Source organism: Cynocephalus volans, chromosome 8 (assembly GCF_027409185.1).
Source record: "Cynocephalus volans isolate mCynVol1 chromosome 8, mCynVol1.pri, whole genome shotgun sequence".
NCBI lineage: Eukaryota > Metazoa > Chordata > Mammalia > Dermoptera > Cynocephalidae > Cynocephalus > Cynocephalus volans.
The window spans coordinates 131,461,495-131,476,315 of NC_084467.1; the positions used below are offsets into that span (position 1 = coordinate 131,461,495).

Sequence of the window (14,821 nt, forward strand, 5' to 3'; positions counted from 1 at the left end):
CCCTCAGATGAGCATGGTGGTCCTGGCCTGACAGATTTGTGAGCATCAAGTAAAACCCAGTGACTCTTTTGAACATTTAGTTTGAGAACAAATGAACTGACTGGATTGAGGTTCTAAGGGAAACACTGCTCTAAGGTGAAAAAGATCAACTCAAACTCTCTCCTGATCTGGCCACCAGGTGGCAGTGTCCTGCTAGGGTGACTTGGTTGCAGGCAGGGGGCAGAGGCAGGACGGGTAATGAAGCAAACTTGCCTGCCATATACTGTACATTGGGAGATCTTAATTCATGGAGTATCTGTAGGTAATCTTGTAGATAGTGCAGTGTATGATAAAATTAGGGAACACATTATTCCAAGGAAAATAGAAAATGCAAATTATTTTCAATCCTTATTTTATTTGACCTGTCTGCATCGTTTGACTCTGTGGACTTGCTTTCTTGCAAGTTTCTTCTCCTTTGTCTCCTAGGACACGACTCTGTCACAGTTTTTCTTCTACTCTTAATAACAACAACTAACATTTATTGAGTACTTACTATAAGCCAGGCACTGTGCTAAATGTTTTATATGTATTATCTCATTTAATCTTCTCATCCCCACGAGATAGGTGCTATCATTAGCTCTACTTTACAGATAAGTCTTTACAGAGAGATTAAGTCATGGGCCTAAATTACGTAACTAGGGAGAGGAAGTTAGTATCAGGATTGGTGCGACCCTCGTCCTGAGTCCTTACCCGTAGCACTTACGTCCTCCAGAGAGCCCAGATGGTTTCTGAATGGTCCTCGTCAAGCTATCCTCTGCATCACTACTCCAGGGTGCATTTTACGTTGCAGATTGTGCACATGGTACCCTTCTTTCTCAATTTCTTCCTGTGCAACTCTCTAGACAGTTCCTGGGTGATCTCTCCTCAGCCCATCCTGACGCTAGCCTTGAGGCTTCCCTGAAAGGAAGCAATGACCAAACCATATTTTAATGGTCTGTTCGCTTGTCTATGTTCACAACCAGGCCGTGAGCCCCTGCAAAACAACTTTGTGTGCTGGGCACATAGTCAATAGTCAAAACGTTAATGGAACAAATAGCCTCAAGAGGGGGCTAGACGTAGGCTTGTGTGGCCTTCCTGAAGGAAGTAGACAGTGGGGTAGCCCTCTTCTTCGGTATTTGAAAACATCCTTTGAACCTATGACAGAGACAGAAAGCTGGTTGCAGGGATTATTTTTTCAATCTTGTAATCCTTTGACTTTGAATTTGGGACTAATACTCAGGTCAAAGGGCAAGGGCCAGTGCAGAGTGCTGTGGTTAGCTGAGAATGCTGATGGCGTCGTCCTAATCCATATTCGCACCCCAAGGTCAGGGAGCATCTGGGTGGGTGGGACTGGTGGCATTTAGCTCTGGCCTCCCCTCAGGTGCATGGCAGACGCTCCCCCTCCCAGATGGCTTCTGGGCAGCATCCCTTCCTCTACACTGGAAAGTTGTGGAACGTTCTGGAGGGATGAACAGGGACCTGAATGAGGAGAGCTCTGGTTGTCATGGGTATGTGGTGATGGGGAAGGGAGCCCAGGAATCCACTAGAACCACAGAAATAGCCTGTCTTGGGGGAGATAAGTCAAAGGGTGAGCCTGTCCTGTAGGCCTTCTTTCCTAAGCCCCTCTTAAAATACAGCCTGCACAATGTTTTGCCGACGTGTCTGACCACTCTGCCCGCAAGCGTATAGACCTATGCTGTCTAGGATGTAGCCACTAGCCACAGATGGCCACTGTGCACTTAAAATAAGGCTGGTGTCACTGAGCTAGTGAACCTTTCATTTGATTTAATTTTAATGAACTTAAATAGCTATACATGGATAATGATTCCATATTGGGCAGTGTAGCTATAGAACATTTCCAGCATTCTTGGTTCTATCAGACAGAGCAGGTCTAGACAGTTTCTGCTTTAATGGCAAGCTTAGCACCATCAGGAGAGAAATCAGGAGCATCTGAATCATTTCACTTCACAACCAATGGAAAGCTATGGCTGACTTGAAAAAAGGTACATAGTTATGCATAGATGCATGCGTGTGTGCGCACGGAGACACGTATCTCCACCCCCAGTGGCTACTATAGATCCTTCCCCTTCCCAACACTACGTTTAAATCAGAGATCTATTTTTACTTAGGTTTTTGCTATTTCCCCCATTTTCCCGTTAGAGGACATTGATTGACGTCATTGAAGGGAAAGTTCTCTAAGCATTGCCAAGGAACATCAGTGTGTTTTTTTCTGTAGCTGGCACCTCTGAGGGTGTCTGGTCTCTGAGACCGACTGCTTTGTAAACAGGGGTGAGAGAGCCACATTTCTGATCTTGCAACCTAGGTCTCTGCCAGGGGGATGGCAGTGACCGGGTAGGGCGGGGTCTTTTGTGTCCCAGAGGAAGAGTCTCTGAATTCACCATGTCTGAGGTCTGAGCCAGGGTAATACCTCATATTAAGAGAGTAACTGTCTGACTCCAGCAAGTAAGGAGGCCAGGTGTGGCTTTTAATTTTCAAAGTATTTTATTTAAATAAGTTGTTCTTTTGTGTGTGTTTGAACGTTACAGGCAAAAAAAAAAAAAAAAATACTGACAAATACTATACAACTTTGACCATTTATATTCTTCTTGAAAAGGTGGCTGCACTTTCACTACATCTTCCCCTCCCCTCTTACCCCTTCCCCCAAGAGATAAAAAAAAAAGCGAATCCATTGAGCAAGGGGGCAAAGACCTCCTCCGACTGCCTGAGTCAGACTCACTGTGGCTGAGTACGGCTGAAGCTGTTCAGAAGCCCAGGCCTGGGGGATCTTCTCTCTGAGCCTGTGCTGGTTTAAGAAGTCTCTTCCTTAGGAATCTTTTTTGGTCCCCCATTAACTTAACCTCCCCATACGAGCCAAGTAGGTTCTGGTCCTGAGGTCACCCTGGTTGCCAGTGGCAGTTCTGGGACAGAGGCTGGAAAGGAGTAAAATGGAGAGGACTAAAGAGATGGAAGCAGGATGGTACAGGGAGAAGAAGGGATAAGAGAAGCATAAAACATGGGAGAGAAAGGCGAGAATAAAGCAGAAAGAAAAGAGAGTGAACACCAACAGTCGTGTTAGGCTCCTTTCAATCGTCCATTTATTCAACAAAAATCTGAGGGTCTCTTATGCGCCAGCACTACTCTAGGTACCCCAGTGAAGGTTGCCAGGGGAGGCCGGGGTGGGAAAAAGATAAGCCGCTTTCAGGGACTGGGTCTTCTGGGTCCTCAGCTATGGTTGCAGATGAGGAATGAGTTACTGGGTGTTTCATGCCTGGGGCCAGAGCGAGTCCATTCGATTAGGAGACATCAGGGATGCTGTGCCTGGAGACAGAGGCCTTGTCATGGCAGTGACAACTGTCTGCTGTCTTAATTCAAACTAGCAACAGTTGCCATGGAAACCATGCAACTCTTATGGTTCCTGATCCCAGTGATCCACTCTCCTAGATCACAACTGATGCCCTGTCTCAGCTGTCAGCCTCCACGTCTCCCCCAAGACGTCCATTTTAGGGGGACTGAGAGTTAGCAACAGGAAGGGTAACTGGTTCTGGTGGTCAGTATTAGGCACGGGGAGGCATGTGCATGTGGTGTAGGGAGATGACCAGTTGCCCTGTAATGTGAAGGGGACAGCCAGAGGCTCCATGACAAAACTCTCCATCTGACCAGGGGCAGAGAATCAGAGTGCTTCTTTCTCTGGTCAAAGGGGTTTATATATGGGGTGTCTAAGTGCCCAGGGGATTTACAGCCACGTAGGGTGAGAGAATGAACAAGATTGGCTCTAAAATATATGCAGGTCTGAATTATGATTCATAAGGTCACCTGTTAGAAGACCCTGGTGCCAAGAGTGACCACTAGACACTCGCCCTCTGCAGGCCTGGAGTGCACCTGGAGGGCAGGTGAGTACCAGGAAGCCCAAGTGAGCAAAGAGTACATCTTTCCATTAATAAGTCTTATGAAATTTCGTTTTTTGCTCCTACGAACATCATAGTTTAGCTACATTATTTATTAGACAGTGATTTCGCCACTACTTAGAACAGCTTTTGTGGGAAAACATTTCACAAGAACTCCCCAGCATATGTGCAAATCAACTTTTAGAGCACAACCTGCTCCCCAGTTAGGATTGCCCATCTTTGTGATATGGTCACAATACAATCAAAATACCAACCAGTTCATCAGGTAAGTGGATTAACTCTGCCTCCCAACCTCAGCCCGGTGGGGAGAAGTGCTCCTCAGCTCACGTCAGATCTAGTCTACATACTCATGTACTTCAGGGCATGCATGTCACCTCGACCCTGGGTCTGCGTGTACTCTCCTGCAGAATTCAATTCCTAATTTTACCCATTGCAGCAATTAGTGGGCTCACTTAGAAAAGAAGGTCACTTGGGGGGGGGGGGAACTGACGAGGTATTATGAGTTTACCCTTAACATTATCACATATCCAACAGCAACCACAGACAGTTATGAGTACCTACTGTGTGCTGGGCACTTGCCTGAGCTTCAAGATATAAATAAACTTCTTAATAGCTTAATTCTACTTTCATTTAAACTCTGTCACTTCTGCATCCCACCTGTAACATACCACAAACCCATTACAACCTTATGAAACTGTTTCCAGTGTGTCTTCTGTGAGACTGTACCAGTGATTATCTTAATTCCTTCCCTGTTGAAAACTTTTGGCCACACAGGAGACACCTAGCTCAGGTGTAGCATCTCCTTTCCCTTTCTACTTGTGAGGCACACGTTGCACAGGTACTTGATTGCAGTCCACTGATGTGAATGAGTGGGCTTCCACAGCTTTCCAGTAGATACTACCAAGAGCCGTTTGCTCTTGCTTGGAGAATGGAGTTGTTCTGGGGGTAGTGTCTCAAAGAGAGGTCTTGGACCACATTAAACACCTATCGGTGGTAATGAGGACCTTGCCAAGAGTTGCAAGGAAAGAGCTTGGATGAATGAATTTGATCCATCACACTTTAAATTTTTTGGCACAGGTGAGGGGCCCAAAACACAGAAACTTGGTGTGTCTGTATCAACATACACAGGGGTGGGGACTGTACCAGGTTGCTGGAATGTCCAATTCTGAGTATTTCTAGTAAAAAATTATGTAGAAATAGAAACAGAAAAGCACACATCTTCAACCTGAGTAGTATATGGAATAGACAGTGCACAAGGGCCTTGCCTGGTTATGTAATTGTGTATATGACCAGGCCTTCCCATGAGACATTTTTCTAAGTGTAGGTAATGTACTTCCTTGCACAAAGTACATATCCAGTGACCACCTGATGGACAGAATATATTTGCCCATGTACCTGTTGCCAGAATCTGTGTTTGTGAGCACACGCACGTGTCTGTGTGTGTGTGTGTGCATGCACACTGGGGAGCAATATCAAGATGTATGGATAAGTATTCTTTGTGCTTTTGCATATGGGGTGTGCCCGAGATAGGGTTAAGGCATGCCTCTGCAGTAGAGAACATTGCTGCTGGACACACAGCTGCCAAGACAGTGCCCAAGAATTTGTTCACCTGCTCCCCTGGGAGTGCCCTCCACTGGGACACTTAGTCTGAGGTTTGTTCCCTGTGAGTAGTTACTCCATGGACAGGAGTGCGTCACTCCAGACATTCCTGTTCTTAGTCTGTGTGTGGTTGGAAGGAGGCTTAGCCCCAGAGCAGGGCCACCTCTGCTTCCTGCCTTACTAGACAGGCAGCGATGGCCTCTTCTCCAGCTGGAGCAGCTTGGGCTGAGCAGAGATCCACAGGTCTTCCTCATCCCTCTTCTTTTTCTTCTTCCTCTTGTTTTGCTCTGGCTGTTGTCTGCTCTTGCTTAGCCGGCTCCAGCAGCAATGGCAGCAGATGAAGAGGAGAGTGGTGAGCACCAATAGAGGCAGCCCCAGGAGGATGCCTAGGCAGATGGTGTTGAAGATGCCCTCTTCATGTTTGGTCAAGATGGTGTCCCAGATAGAGCTGAAGAAGGAGCCAATTCTCTCCATGGTGCTGTCTGGACTGGGGCCAAAGAGCCCACTCAGTTCACTAGCAAGTCCTGGGCTCAAGAAGACGCTGCCTTGACCACTTGTAATTTATTCCTCTTCCAGGTTTGGGCATGTCACAGATAGCACCTGAAGAGATTAAAACAGACCATTCAAGAGGAATGCAGTGGGAATGGCCTACAACTTTAACTGCATCATAGATTTTAGGCTTAGGAAAGGGAAAGAAATTGAAGATTTCCAGAGAGTTCACTGAAATTGCACTGAGACTCAATAAACAAGATAAATGAACAAGATAAATGTAGTCAATAAGCATTAACAAATTCTTGCTATGTACACACGTTATATTGGGCTTAAGATATAAAAATTAATAGTATATCAGGTCTGGCTCATAGTTGGGGTGCCCAGCAGTTGCTGGATAAATGAATCAGTGTGTGTATTCAGTGTCCTGGTTAGGAGTTGGCTTCCTGGACCTTCTCAAGCAGCAGTTCTCAATCTGTTTTCTGTTACAGCTCACCTGACAGGTGTTGAATGCACACTCCCCACAGGACAGTTCTGTATGTGACCTTCTATGAACACAACTTGCCACATTCAAAGCTTTTTAAAGCTTAAGCCCAAGATGAAATGTCTATGCTTTGTTGCCTGCGGTAGGGGACGTGGGACTCCCCCTGTTGTGGCCATCAGTCCTCATCCTGCCTCATTCCTGCCTTCCTTACTGTCCCTTATGCTCTCTTCCTTGCCCCATGTCTCCTATGCTCCTTATGTCCCCTTCCTGTACCTGAGGTGTCCTCTCCTCCTGAGTCTGTGGGAACCAGGGGTTCTCTGCTTTCTACCTTCTTTTCCCACATTACACTTGTCTCTGCTTTCTGTCCCTCAACCACACATACCCGGGTCTCCTTCCCTGCCTGCTCCCTTTCTTCTCAGTAGGAAAGGAGCCTTGCAGGCTGCATATTTATAGTGATGGCACTTGTGTGTGTGTGTGGGTGGGTGGGGGGCTCCTGGATGCCTCCCTGTTCCTATACTGAGCTCAGTTAGAAGCTGGAGCTATTCTCCTGGTTGCTTGCACAGAGTAGCCCCTCTGCCTTTGTCATCCCCCAGCTCTCCACGTATATCTTAGGACTCAACTGTCAGGTATAAGGACTTAGAGGCTCTCTTCAGTTCTGGAATCCACAGGTTCTTGCATCTAAGCAAGACTTCAAGCAGAGGCATAATTCAAGGAAAGTTAAGAGCCTCTTGGTGCAGGACATTGAAAGTTAAGAGCCTCTTGGTGCAGGACATTGAAAGTTAAGAGCCTCTTGGTGCAGGACATTGCCCTGGGCCCAAATATCAAAGTCATTGATTTTCAGGCTGGAGACTTTAGAGATCATCCTGACCAACCCTCTCACTTAAAAACGAAGAATCTGAGGTCCAGGTAGGTGAGGTGACATGTCTGAAGCCACACAGAGCTGCAATGAACATCCAGACCCCTGGGCAATGGGTCCAGCACTCTCCCAAGTCTGCCCAGCAAGCGGACGAACTAAGGTTGATAATGGTGCTACTTTGCATTTATATTTCACTTGATACTTTTCTAATTGCCTTCATGTGCATTTTGTCTTTTAAGCAGGCAACAGGACAGTGCAGTGTCTATGGATGGAAGCACTGGGAAACCTGGGCCCCAAATTCAAGGCCAGCTCAGGCTTCATTCTGTTGCTCTGCACTGGAGCATAAATGTGTGGCCCTCCTGGGTGGTGTGCTGTACCTGGTACCGCAGGAGGTGTCCCTGGAAGTCTAATTAGGAATTATCTAAATAGGAATAAATGTCCTATGTACCCAGTGCCCACGTGCCCATCCAAGCTCCACCTGACCTCAGTGTTGGTCTTCTGGAATGTGGCCCCACCCCCTTATGGCATTATTTGTGCGATTTTTGCACCTACTTCTGTGCTATTTGGTCCGTAGAGCCTGAAGTTATGCTATAGGAGGACAATGATAATGTGAGCTGACTTTTGTTAAGCACTGATATGCCAGGCACTGTTGTAGACACCTTACGCCTATCAACTCATGTATTCTTCAGTTATACCTTATGAGGTAGGTCCTGCTCTTCCTCCATGCTGCACCTGAGGGGATGGAGGCACAGGTCACTTGGTGGGTGAGTGGCAGAGCTGGCCTTGCTCATTCTGGGGAGGCTCAAGGTTCCCACAGGGTGAGCTGTTCACAGGCGTTGCTCTGTGGCCTCCTATTCTTTGTGTGGAATTAACCCATTTTTAGCAAATGGCCCAGGATTTACAGAATCTTACAATACTTTTCTATGCCCCAGATTGACTTAAATGTTTATCCCAGTGTATTGTAAAAGAGACTGCAGAGAAATTTACTTCCTTTTGTTAGATACTTCCCAAATGCATGAAGATACACAGAATAAAAACCAAGTCTTCCTCAAGTGCAGGTTTATGGAAAGCATATGGCTGCCTGAACTTAAACTCAACATACAACAAAGACAAACATTCTGAGAAGTCATATCCTCTTGCTGGAGGCTCTGCCCAAGCCCCTCTAAGGCCTGGGAACAGCCCACCACAGTGATCCACGCACGCAGCAGCCAGCCCCTGGCTCTCTGCAGAGAAAGCAACCCCTGGAGAGCCAAGAACTCCCTCGGTGCTTTTCCTTCTCACGCCACTCATCCTGTTCCGAATTTGCCTTCTCCCTTTGACGTGACCCACACTTTCACCTCAGCTTTGTGTGGCCAGTATTTTTTGACCCCTCTAGAGGGATTTCTCTGCTCTATTGTGAAGACTTTGGGTGCTTTCCTCTAATTTTGTCCACCACATAGCTTTCTGGGGACCAAATGCTCCTTGCACTGTGGTTCTGTGATTCACATTAGACGACACCACCACTGCAACTGTGGGCAAACTACTCTGTGCCAGGGGTCTCACTGGTCCCTGCAGGGAGCAGAAGGGCATCAGGGGCCCACTCTTGGGCTCAGCCATGGGGAGAGGAAGGACATCGAGCCCTTGGACAATATTAGAGCAATTTTCATGAAGGTGGGGCCATTTGAGGAGCACTTTGAAAGATGAGTAGGCTTTTGACAGAGAAACCTGGGTGAAAAGGATGTTCAAACAGTCCAGGCAGAGAAACTTCTAGAGCATGAGCAGGAGAACAGGGGGGTCTTCTGGTGAGCCTGGAGCTCAGGGTGGGGGAGGAGAAGACTGGAAGAGAAGCTGGAAAGGCAGGTTGTGGCCATGGTAGAGAGGGCCTTTGTAGGGGTTGTGTTAATTTGGGGGCTTTATAACTGGACAGTGTTGTGATCAGAGCTGCCCTTTAGGAAAAGATAAAATCTGAAAAGCTCTGGAAAATGTTTTAAAACAGCTCTTTATCCACTTAACACATATTTTTTGAGCACCTAATACGTGTCATGCACTGTGTATGGTGTTGAGGATTCAGTAAGGAGCAATGAAGATACGATTTCTGACATTATGGAGCCTCGTACACTCCGGGAGTTATTATTATTGAAGGATCAAGTTATAAAAGACAAATATAATAAGCAAATTCCAACTTAGATTGCTTAGTTGGCTGAAGTAGAAGCATGCATTTGAATTATGTGTTTATCTCAATGTCCCAGGCCTTCCTACCCCTCCCAACCTTTGTCTTAAACTTGTCCATCCCATGGCACCTAAAATAGCCTTTGAATAAATAGATTTCTTTTCAAGCTAAAGCTAAGTCAATAATTCACTTCTGGATTCCTAAAGGTGCTTACTTGAGTCTGCTCTCCATACTGCCAAAAAGAGTATTCATTAACATTTGGGAACCCAATCTAGAGAAAATTCAATTAAAAGGTATTCTTTACATTTGTCAATCTAAGAATTCTTTTCTAGCACACCCTTCCCCCCTCCCCCCTCCCCCCAGGTTACTTGCTGAGCTCTGCTAATCTATAGTGTTTCATTAGTATTTATGAGCTTTGCATTATTAGCATTTCCAGGAAACAATCAAATATCTCCTTGGTGGTAAGAATTAAAGGTTAGAGCTTCCACGGAATATTTTGCAAAAGAAGTCACATTTGAGCTCTAGAAAGGCACTCTGGGAGACCCTGTTCTTTTGTTGACTTTCAAGTATTGCTGACACTGTGTGAAAAGTAATTCATCTATTCTTGTTAAATCAACAATAGGAGCCAACCAACATTGATTTTTTGTGGTTGGGGGGTGGGTGTGAGAAGGGAGAAGAGGAGGAAAGTTACTTTCAATTTCCTTGAAACCAAATGTTATTTATCTTTATATCCTCTGTAGTATCCAGCTGGGGAGAAAGAGTCATTCATTTATTCTTTCTTCCACAAGCTTCCACCTGCCCATGTGTGAGGTGTTGATGCTGGGGCCAGAAGACCTGGGTTTAAGCCCTGGGTCAACCCGCATGATCTTGATGAGTTACCAAACCTCAGCTACAAAATGGAGCTAATAAGCTTCCCTCAAAATGATGTTGTGAGGATTAGAAGGCCTCAAGAGACTTAATGCATTTTGTAAACTGCAAAATACTGTACAAACATAATCTATAAAATAACAGGTTATCTCCAAATAACAATGGACTAATTCTAGCTTTGAGATTTTCCTCCCCACCCCTCACTTCCAAATCCAATCCTCGTTGCCAAAGAACCATAGGATCCCACCCATTCAAATGAAAAAGGCTTCACAAGTAACCTCTCTGCTTATGGCTGCTCTGCAGGCCTGTGGCTGTAATTCTAGACTCTGGCATCCAGCAACAGGATGGAGAAGGGTCATCCGAGGAACATCTGATGGTTCCTGGAGGACTGTAGAACTCACAGCTGAGGCCTGAGAGCACAACGAGCCATCTGCAGGCCGGAGCCTCTCTCCCCAGGTTTTGAGAAGCCTGGAAGTGTGCAGGGGTGGGTCGTCCCACAGGGAGGACTGATCCAGTTTCAGAGCCAAAAGCTGCTCCAGGCTTGTGTCCAGGGCTAGCTCTGGGACTGGTGTTCCTTCTGGAGTGCTCCCCAAAGGGGGTGGGGCATTCTGCTTTGCATCATCCTCTCATTGTTCCTGTTTATTAGATGAAATAATACATGTAAAGTTCTAGAATGGTGTCCGTCAGATAGTAAATGCTTTCTAGAAATGCAATGATAAGGATCATGATGGCACCCAATTAAAATCCCGAGACTAATTCCAGAATGACCTCCAACTGGTCAAAATCTTCAGCCTTCTTGTGGGACACAGGGTGGGGTGGGAGGTTCAGGTCTCTATCAGAACCAGCTGCAGACTCCTGGGTACACGTGTGGAGCCATCTTATACGTGAAAGTTGGGGGTGAAAACCTTCCCTTGGGTCTTTCCTCAAACAATTCCACTGACCTTTTTGCCTCATGTTCTGATTACACCTGTGCTTGCTTGATCTGCTCTACCCAAGGATCCCAGGTGACAGCAGGATGGATTGCTGGCCAGGAAGAGTCACTTAGGGAGTTAGTTAAAGATACAGATTCCCGGGTCCCACTCCTGGAGACTCTGATTCAGTAGGTCTAGGGTGGGCCCAGGAATTTATGTTTGTAACAAACAGACCAAGAGTTTCTGGACAATTGTCAGGTTTGAGAACTACCGTATAAGCAAGTTGAGCAGGTGACATTGGTCTATGAGCACAGGAGCCTTGTGTTGACTGAAAAATGTATCATGGGCAAGGGGAGGTGGGAAGAGGTTTATCCCTGTTCATAGCAGCACAGTGGCCTGCCATGGGGAGCCTCCTTCTACATTACTTCTTGCTCTGTGTAGCTGGGGCATCAGGGAGAGAACTGCTTTCCTGGAGGTCTCAATTCAGTGTAGTAAACATTTACTGAACACCCACGACATATCGGCCCTGTGCATCAGATGCCGAGCACCCCCCAGCCTGCTAAGGAGGAGAGACAAAAACAGCACAAGTACAGTGTGAGGAGTCCTGTGGTCAGTTCTGCATAGGGCGTATGGGAGCAGCACAGCAGAAAAAGCAGCAATTCTGCTGGGAGAGGGTTAAGAGAAAGTGGTTCAAAGGAAATAGCAATCAAGATGGGTATCTGATGGGTCATGGTGCAATGACTATTTATGGAGCATCTGCTACATGTTGGGAAGTGTGTTGGTCGTTGGGTGTCCAGGAACCAGCAGACCAGATCCCTGTCCTTTCAGTGTTCAAAGTCTAGTGTGGGAAGCAAACATTCATCGAATAACCATACAAACAGATGCAAAGTATAATTACGGCAAGTGCTGTGAATGAGAAACCCACAGTACTATGGAAGTCAGTAACAGGCACAAGTAGCCCATCAGGGAGGTCAGGAAGGCCCTGACTGGGGATGACGGAGCTGAGATCTGAATTACAAAAGCAGCAAACACACGATCAGGGTGTCTGAAACATCTCCAAACATAGGATGGACTCATTTTAAAGCATTTCTAAGTAATATGCTTGATGTCTTTTTTCAACCCTCAGGTGCCTTTTCAGGTGAAGTGTCTCTAAATTTAAAGCAATGAGTTCAATTGTTAAGATACTATAAAGTGTCCCCCCAAAGCCTGGAAACACAGGGAAATAATACATTTGTTGTGTGTTTATCAGACAAACAGTTGGACCCATTGCTTCTTCTGAAAAGCACCTGAAGGGAGGATATGGCAAATGTAGCAGCAGTGGGTGGGGGTGACATCGGGGTCACATGGGCCCACGAGGCAGGCAGCCCTACACCCAGGGCCTCGTAAGCCACGTGGAAGGCTGGTATGCTCTGGGAGCCATAGCGCTTGAAGCAAGGAGGGGATATAATTGAAATGTGTCTTGTAAAGAACACTCTCACTGAGGTGTGAGAGAACAGTCTGGAGATGGGGACGACTACCGTTGTTCAGGGAAAATGGTGTCTGGGCCAAGAGTGATGGGGTGTGGGGGGTGTCGAGACAGGCAGCCTGGCTCAGGTGATGTCCAGTGGACATGGGTGGAGAACTCTCAGTAAAGGGGCACGAGGAAGTGTCCCTGGGTATGCTCTACTTTCCTTCTTCCAGCCCTAGTCTTATGAGGTCTCTGAGTCTGAGATCTGTCTACCTATCTAATCTATCTATATCTATATATGTGTGCGTGTATATATATTTTTTCTTAATTTTTTTTCCAAAATAGGAATCTTATCAAACAGTCTCTACCTGACTCCCTGTCATCTCTCCTGGGGATTTAAAACATCTCATTCAGCCCTAGGCCTCTCCCCTCTGCCTGTCCAAACTTGCCCCAGCTCTCAAACCCCTCTGCCTTGCAAAATCCCTGTGGTTATGATAATTTCACACACTTCAGAAACCAAGGCTCTCTGGCAGTGAGGGCATGAAGTGGAACCTCAGTCAGTAGCTATTAAATCTGCTGCTCTGGATATATATTTTCTTGATGGTTCTCACCTTGCTAACCTGGCGTGCTCAGATACCCTCTAGTAGATATAAGTACTGTTTTGTATAAAAATTGATCATAGCAAATAACCTGCTTGTATAAAGTTTATTGCTTAAACCTGGCTCTAGGCAGTATGAAATAGATATTTATATTTTCCTCAATTTAATTAATTGCTTCAAATAACTAGTCCTAATTCAAAGTTGGAGGCTCTTTTTTCCTCTAGACTGTGCGTATATGATGTATAATTAGATTTTGAGTATTAAAGGAAAATAGATATTATCTTCCCTCAGAATCTGTTATAACTATGGTTGTGGTTTTGAACAAAAGCACAAATAGATCATAAATATAGAAATGATTAATGCATCATGGTTATTAAAAATAATAAAATGATGCTTTATCATGTAGACATTCTGGATTAGAACAATCCTGAGATTGGCCATTGGGTTGGATGCTTTACTTTATTGATGAAGAACCCGGGACCTGAAGTGGCACATCTTGATGGAGGTCACCTGTCTACTGACTGGTAGAGTCAGGGCCAGAACCAATGTCTTCTGACTCCCAGCTCACCCTCCTGCCAGGTCTCCCTTACAAAAGTCCTTAAAAATAAGCTTTGAGGCAGTGCTTTGCAAGATGCCCACCACACCCTCTTCCAGGGCACAACTAGACTACACTTCCAGCCCCTTCCATGCCAGTGGGGCATGCGACTGAGTTCTGACCCAGGGAATGTGGCTGCTGAAGGTCCTCTGTGCTCTCTCTGCTTGCTCATTGGCTGGCAGGTGCAGAGGGCCCAGGGGAGGACTCCAGGAGCCCTTGAGATGGCGAGACGGAAGGTGTTCCTGAACGGCTGCATGGGGTAGAGCTCCCCTGCTGACCGCAGTGAACAGTGAGGTGAGTGAGAATCACAACTTTGTTGAGTGAAGCCATTGAAATTTGGGGATTTTTTTTTTTTTTTTTTGGCTATAGCCATTAACCTATCCTGCTTAATACAACTAATAAAAAAGCTAATAGTAAATGTGCAGTAAGTCCAACAACTGTCCTGGAGGGCAGCTTCGACCAAAAGGGGTTTACCTTAGTGCTTTAGAGCAGTGGTTCTGGGACCCAGTATCCCATGGGTCCCAATTCAGGCTCTGCCACTCACTGGCTGTATCACAGTGAACAGGTTAACCTTTCTCTCCGGGGCTCAGTCTTCTCATTTGTAAAATGGAGTGGATGGGAATAGGGTGTTGTGAGAATTAGATGAGTCAGTAGATTGAGAATAGCTCAAAGCTTAGTCAAGCAGTGAATGTGAGTCCTGACTATTTGACCTCAAACAAATAGGCTGGCCAAAGTAAACATCCCTTGACGCCTTAGCTAATATGATTTTATATGCCTTCTTTGAATTTGGGACGGCTCTGGAGTCATGCCTTTGATTATGCAGGTCTCCTCAAAAAGGCATTTCCTTCTCTTTCTCTAGTTTTCCTATAGCAAGGAGACACTTCCCAAATTGTTTCATTCAT

The 14,821-nt window shown here is 46.0% G+C and overlaps 1 protein-coding gene across 1 annotated transcript in view; it reads right to left on the bottom strand.

Moving 5' to 3' along the window:
• Positions 1–2,714: 2,714 nt before the first annotated feature.
• KIAA0040 (KIAA0040 ortholog) overlaps positions 2,715–14,821 on the bottom strand; it is a 33,710-nt gene continuing 21,603 nt past the window's right edge. Inside the window, exon 3 of the mRNA XM_063106114.1 lies at positions 2,715–6,122. Coding sequence (XP_062962184.1) covers positions 5,703–5,996 — 294 coding nt within the window. The 5' untranslated portion in view covers positions 5,997–6,122 and the 3' untranslated portion in view covers positions 2,715–5,702. The remainder of the gene's footprint in view (positions 6,123–14,821) is intronic.